Here is a 7,453-nt window from a genome sequence, read left to right on the forward strand (position 1 = left end):
CTGGATCCTCCCCAGAACCTGAACATTATTGAAGGATCATTATTGGGATCATCTGGGCAGAGATCAGAACTAAAGGCAGAAAAATCCAAAGAAGAGCCTTGGAAAGTCCAAGAAACCTTTTCCGTAAGAGTAAAGACAAAACTTTGCCTAAAATATACTTGACGTGACTTTTATTTGAATTATACAAACTCTGTTTTTACATTAATGTTTCACATGTTTTAATAAATCGCAGCATTATTTCCCGTTTACTTTGGAAATGTATACAGAAATGGGCAGACGTGATCAACCACAGCTGCACGAGCGCTGCAGCGACAGAGAAGCGAGCGGCTCCTTTAAATCTTCTGGGAGGAGTTTGACTTGCGGAAGCGCCTCCACGACTTAAAAAGTCGTTTCTTCACATGTCAAATGTGAACTTTGATCGCAAACTATCTTCTGCTTCAGCGCATAAGTTGTGTCTGCGTCGTGGATCTCGCTTTGAACAAAAACATGTCTGATTCCATCAAAAACGTCGCGATATTTGGAGCCACGGGAATGACCGGACTGGCGACCCTGCCGCTGGCGGCGGCCGCAGGTGAGCCATGGGAATAAAACATAAAGAGAAAATATCCAGATAAATTCTCATGTGGCGTTTCTCCTGGTCAGTTTCCATCCTCTGCAGCTCCTGTGACAACGTAGTTATTTGCCCACCTGTAAAGTGGATAAAGGGAGATTTTCCTCTCTACAAAAAAAGACTATGAACTTGCAACATATCAATTTAGCTAAAGTTTGGTTAAAGTTGCGAGGATATTAGATTTTTTCCCATTAAATATACGATTTCTATAGCAGAGCTTCTGTAATAAAATAATAACCGTACCATAGCCATAGCCCAGTAAAAAATATTTCTAATTTCCGTTGGTGAATGATTTGTTATCTCATTTAATTTAGTTTATTTTCAGATTTCTTCAGTTAAAATTTTTTTTATCAAAGGTGCAATCTGATGGAAGTACACCTTTAAATTTCAGATTGTGAAATTAGAAATGCTGCATACACAAATGCATCATGTCATATGACTGATGTGATTTGACAGCATTTTCATTTCCCTTCTTCCTGCTTAACACAAGGCATAAAAACTGTTGAGTCATGTTAGACGTTACAGGTCAGTGTTTTGCTGAGTCACTGCACTCTGTTCAACAACTGATAGTAAAAGGCCGTTAACTATCTTGTCTGCACAAGGGCAAAATCCCTCTTGTGTCAGTGGTGAAAATGAGCTTATGTTGCTCCAGTTTAAAGAGGGAAAACCTGTGAAAACTTCAGTGACAAATGCAGTTTTTATTACATGTGTCAGCAAAACGAATCCCTAAAGTCTCCATACACTTTTCATTTAAAATAGCATCAATTAAATTGAATGTTTTAATTTACTTTCTTGTGTTTGCGGGTCTCATAAATGAGTTTATTTGTTTAATTTTCTTGCATTTTCTGACAGGGTACAATGTGACCGTGCTGGTGCGTGATCCTGCCAAGCTTCCTCCTGACCACAAGGCAGCCAGAGTGGTAGCGGGTGACGTACTGAACAAGGAGGATGTAAAAAAGACTATGGAGGGCCAGGATGCAGTAATCATCATCCTAGGAACCAGGAATGACCTCAGTAAGGTTCCACAGTTTGAGTAAATACAAGGAAGTATTGTTAGTGCAGAAAAGAGTCTTTAAGTTTGATTAATCACAGAATGAGATTACAATAGTGGTGCTGCATCAATTAAAATTTAACTTCTCCTTTATAAATTGTTGAGCTTAAACTTTTGTCACTGCAGCTTGGCATGCTGCTAAATGGGTCACATGATGTTTATCTTTGCAAGCGTTCCTGCACTGAGTGATAAAGTTCAGTTCCAGTACGCAACTGACCATGTTAGGCTTGTTCAGAAGGCTGCAGGATTTAATGGTGTAATAATATAAGTCATTCACTAGAGGTGGCCATAAGATTTGGTTACATCACTGTATCAAATGTGGCAGACACATGTAACACTCCTCCTAGACTAATTACTGAGGTAACAAACGCACCAGCTTCATGTTAGGTTTAATATTTCATTTTAAGATATTCATTCATTCTCTGTACCGTTTTATCCATTACGGGTCGCGGGGAAGCTGGAGCCTATCCCAGCATTTTAACAGGTGAGAGGCAAGGTACACCCTGGACAGGTCACCAGTCCATCGCAGGACCAACACAGAGAGACAAACAACCACTCACTCCCAGGGAAATTTAAAGTCCCCAATTAATCAAACATGCATGTCTTTGGATGGTGGGAGGAAGCCAGAGTACCTGTAGAAAACCCACGCATACACAGGGAGAAGATATAAACTCCACACAGAAAGGCCACCGCCCCCGGGTTTGAACCTCCCCCCACCCGAGGCTTGAACCAGCGGCCTTCTTGCTGTGAGGGTGCGGTGCTAACCACCACACCACGTGACAAATTTTAAAATATTACCTTTTATTTATAAACATTCAGAATCTTAAAGTCCTGCCCCTACATATAAGTTGGACGTTTTTATAGGCTCCTTTTTATACCTAATCCTGACACCCTCACCTGTCACCAATCAACCTGCTGATTGGAGAATCTTCCATGACGATCTTATTCTGTTTCTTCTGTGAACAATTCTTTTCTTTATTTACTGCTAACAACTTTCATGATGTTGTTGCTGCAGAACATTTTTAATTTTACCCCCCACAAATGTAGTTGCTTAGTTAAGATATTGATAATTACTTTTGACTTGTGTATGTTGAATAAATGCTCAAACCGATTTAAAAATGACAGATTTAAGTTTTTTGCTACATTTTGGAATATTTTCCAATTTTTTTAAATAAGGCTTGTTTGCATTTACCTTTTAACTACCATACTAAAACAAAATAAATCAAATATACCATGACAGCTTCTGGAAATATTGTACTGGAGTAAATCCAGATTTCTTTCAGTGGTTATGAACTCTGATAACTTTGTTTTTATCAGGCCCGACCACCATGATGTCAGAAGGCACCAAGAACATTGTGGAAGCCATGAAGGCACGAGGGATCCGCAAAGTGGTTGGCTGCATGTCAGGTATGAAAAAAAGGAATAAATTAAATATTTCAGAGGCACAGATACACAAGAAACAGAAGCACTTTATAGCAGGGGTACTAATCATATACAGAAGTAATCCTTAGTTAATATTTGATGCATGATTTCATGAAGGTTACATCACAAATTCCTATTGCTAAGAGAAATGTGTTTGGATCAGAGTCCTTGATTGTATCTGTAAAAAGAAAAATATGCAAATAAACCAAAGGAAGTGGATAAAGGCTTATTTAGTCGAAGCAACAGTTGTTGTGTTTCTTTTTCCCTCTCTCTTAATCTTCTCATCTAATCAGATTTCCTTCCCTTATTGCAGCTTTTCTCCTGTGGGATCGCTCAAAAGTCCCACCCCGTCTTGTTCCTGTGACAGAGGACCACGACAGGATGTACACCGTGCTGAAAACATCAGGGCTGGACTACGTGGCTGTTATGCCTCCTCACATCGCTGGTCAGTAGAGTGTGGAGACAGATTAAACTAGAAACATTCAGAGTGCATTTATATTTATATTTATATTTATATTTATATTTATATTTATGACATGGTCTGGGTGAATACTAGATTCTGATTGGCTGTAGGGTGTCCATTAAAAAGTGATAATGGACACCTATGAAAGAAGTTCTGGTCAAATAGCCTTATTGCTGTAAATTATTGCGCTGAGTAAACGCTAGTTGGTGTCCATGGCAACAGAAACTCAGACGCTGGCCTGCAGACACGCCAGATCATGTCTGTGACGGCACATCGCTGTGAAAGCAGCTTGCAGCTTGATCAACGGCAATGTTGCATTTATTTTAAACAAGTCGGCGCCTGTTTTTCTGTCTTGATTATCGTACTTACTTACTTGCTTGATACAGAGTGAAATGGTGGGTAATATAAAAACGATTTAGGATATATATATATATATATATATATATATATATAGATAGATAGATAGATAGATAGATAGATGTGGAAGTAATTTTAATGCATATGGTTATCGATTATATTTACTCATATCAATCACAAGTGTAATCATTCTTTTATTCATATAATACATATAATACATTTATTCATTTATTACCCTCAATTACATTTCATAACGTGTATTTCCCTTATATAGAACATTGAAGTAATTATTCTCATGTTGGGTTCTTGTGTGAGGTCAGGCTGACCACTTCTCTTCAGGACTCGTGATATGGGGACACGTTGAGACTGATGGGCAGCTGCTAGATACAAACATTTGTTTAGAAAATAGCAGCCTGTTTGGGCGAGACAATACGAGAACGGGCGCCTTCTAGTCTCTCTTCTCCTTTTTTATCAGTTTAGAGACTGGCCTTCAGCTAGGATCAGGTTGAATAAAACTGATTCCTAAAATGCAGAAAGGGACAGTCCTTTTGTTGGCTTCTGAGGTCAGCAAGATAGCTTTCGAAGTATTTTCTGTATTTTATACTTCTCCTGTAATAAACCTTATATACTTTTACTCATCCCAGACTCTTGGTAATTTCTTCTACAACAATATATGTATGTATGTGTGTATATATATGTATATATATGTGTGTATATATATATATATATATGTATATATGTGCGTGTGTGTAAACCTTCGAATGACCAATGATGGTGTTTTTTTATGTTATTTTGAGAATTGAAATGATTTCTTGTCTCTGCTTGGACATTTTCAGGTGATCTTCCTCTGACAGAGAGTTACATGGCAACAGAGAATATGCTAAGAGGAAGAGCCATCTCCAAACATGATCTGGGTCATTTCTTTGTCAAATGTCTGTCCACTTCAGAGTGGGACGGCAAGACTGTGGGAGTGTGGGGAGAGTACAAATAGCCCCATATAAAATACTTATTATTAAACACTGCTTATTCTCTGTTTTCAACATCTTCTTTCACTGAGTGCCATTTTTTAATTCCCATAAAACTACACAGAAAAAAATATAAATCAATGCCGTTTTTCTAATGATTCAGCTTCTATCTGAAATTGTCCCGATTGAACTTTCATGTTACTTCCTTTACATGTAACAATTTAATTTTTTTATTTTAAAAGTGCTGCCTGTTTGCACTGCTGCTTCAGCTGCAGGTGTTTTTGCTTAGCATAAGTTCAGTATTTCTTTTTGTCTGGTTTGTTTTCGCTCAAAAATAAAACCATGTGATCTTTCTTACTGTTCTGCTCCCCATCCATTTTTCCATTAATTTTATTGCTGTTAGAAATGGAAGCCTTCATTATTAGTGAAGTGTTATATGAATTATTTAAGAGAAATGCGTTTGGATTGGAGTCCTTGATTGTATCTGTAAAAAGATAAATATGCAAATAAACCAAAGGAGGGGATAAAGGCTTATTTAGTCGAAGCAACAGTTGAATGTGTTTCTTTTTCCCTCTCTTAATATTCTCATCTAATCTCATTTCCTTCCCTTATTGCAGCTTATTTTTGTTAGAAAGGGAAGCCTTCATTATTAGTGAAGTGTCAGATGAACTGCCATTTAACTTCTGACTATTAAACCAAAAGAAACATTTTCCAGACATTTGATTATGTTGGATGTGTGCTTTACAAAATGAGAGCAGATCAAAGTCAATAGCAGCATCTTAATGATTCACTTAATTGAATATTAAGGAAATGACTTGTAACTGATCAGTTTACCTGCTCTGACAGGTGCAAAATAACAGGAAATTTCAGCTTCTCAAAGCTGCAAGAAACAAATCATCTTAACTGGTTGGTCCTCGGATGCTCTGTGAAAGGGGGATAAGGTGTTTATGATTCAATGACCATAATGTTGTTCAGCAGACAGGACCCACAAAAGGTCAGAGACCTTATTGGATAAGTAAGAATTTATTGTGCTCAGGTAAGTGTCTTTAGATCTGATCCTTGGCAGCTGGATCTTCTGTAGATGTAAGAGAACAGAGAAACTATTCTGTTCTACGGTCTTTTAGCAAACGCATTTCTTCAAAGCAAGTCACATCTGAAGGTGGTTAGGCCATTTATTTGTAAAGTCTTACCTCATTTAGGTATCTGAGTATTGAACTGAGTGTTTTTGAGAAAGTTTGAGTTATTTGGAAATGGAAGGAAGCAGAAAGCGTCCCAGGTCAGCTGTCTGAGATCACTTCGAGCTCCTTGAGGAGAAAAGGGTTAAATGTATGCATTGCATGCAGCATTTGGCTTTTTGCAATACTACAACAATGTGGGGACACCTACGGACACATCAGTCCCTTGTGAGAGAATATTCTCCAAAGCAGGAGAGGTTTTGACCAAGAGCCGAAACCCTCTTAGCCCGAGTACAGTTGAAGCAGATCGTCTTAAAAAAGACTTGTACAAAAGCACCCCCTACAAATATTAATGCACAAGCAAAAGCATCCCCTACTAAAATAATGTGTGTAGGTATGTGCATCGCACACGTGGGGGATGTAAGTGTCTTGACACCCACACTTTTCATGGTGAGAGGGTCCAACACCCACATTTATTTAGCTCTTTTTTCTTCTTTGTTTTAAATTAAACTTTTACATAAACGTTGGTCCAGTCTCTCTCCCCCTCCCTCTCCTGTTGTCGGTGATCAGCTGATCGGCTTTTCTGTCCCAGCGTGTCTCTTATTGTTTGTCAATCATTCAGCTCGTGCTGAGGAGGAGGAAACTAAACCTTAGTTCATTTGAATTAGCCGTTTGTTTGCATTTATTTTATATTATTTTCATTATTAGCTGAAGTTTGCTGTTGACGCAGCTGTAAATTCATCTGGTCATAATACAGCCAGATGGATCAGATTCAGGTATTTAACTTGTGGCAGGATTAAAGAAGGGATGTCTTCTCTAAATTATTGGTACTGTGCAGATGTTGGATAGGCATGTATTTCTTTTAAGAGCCCTGAATGTGGTGAGGGGAAATTATGAACAGGTTCTGAACTCCAAATCAGAGCAGGACCATTCTCTCACCAGGTGGATTTACAGGGACGGGTATAGAAAAGTTCTGATCGGGGGCCAGGCAGGGGCACTAACCAGGAAAAGGATTGCACGAATAAGAATTTTTAAGTCCTATATTTTAGTAAATAAGAAGCTGCTTATTATAACTTAGGGGGTCATCAAATGTTAAATAAAAAAAAAATCTATATTTTCCAGTGTAGATGTAACAAACCACACCCCCCACATTTTATGAAAGCTTGCTATCCCCCTGTGTACAGAAGCATCCCATACAAATACTGACTGGTTAAAATATTACATCCTTAAATACAAATATCACTATAAACAAACATAAGAAATTACAACGGACAAAACGACCCAAGACACATGAAACATTTCAGTTTATCAAGATGGATTTATTGAAATCACTTTTTTGGCCACCAGATGTCACCGTTCCAAAAGATTGATTCTTTTATCGGAACAGTTGTTCCAAACGATTCAATCTCC

The 7,453-nt window shown here is 38.1% G+C and overlaps 1 protein-coding gene across 1 annotated transcript; it reads left to right on the forward strand.

Annotated features, from left to right (window-relative positions):
* Positions 1-352: 352 nt before the first annotated feature.
* Positions 353-5,221, forward strand: LOC121646711 (flavin reductase (NADPH)-like). Its single transcript, XM_041995878.1, has 5 exons — positions 353-571; positions 1,463-1,624; positions 2,979-3,068; positions 3,397-3,528; positions 4,740-5,221. Exons 1-5 carry the CDS (start codon positions 487-489, stop codon positions 4,892-4,894), a joined length of 624 nt encoding a protein of 207 aa, XP_041851812.1. The 5' UTR covers positions 353-486; the 3' UTR covers positions 4,895-5,221.
* Positions 5,222-7,453: the final 2,232 nt, after the last annotated feature.

Source organism: Melanotaenia boesemani, chromosome 9, assembly GCF_017639745.1.
Source record: "Melanotaenia boesemani isolate fMelBoe1 chromosome 9, fMelBoe1.pri, whole genome shotgun sequence".
In the NCBI taxonomy this organism is placed as follows: Eukaryota; Metazoa; Chordata; class Actinopteri; order Atheriniformes; family Melanotaeniidae; genus Melanotaenia; species Melanotaenia boesemani.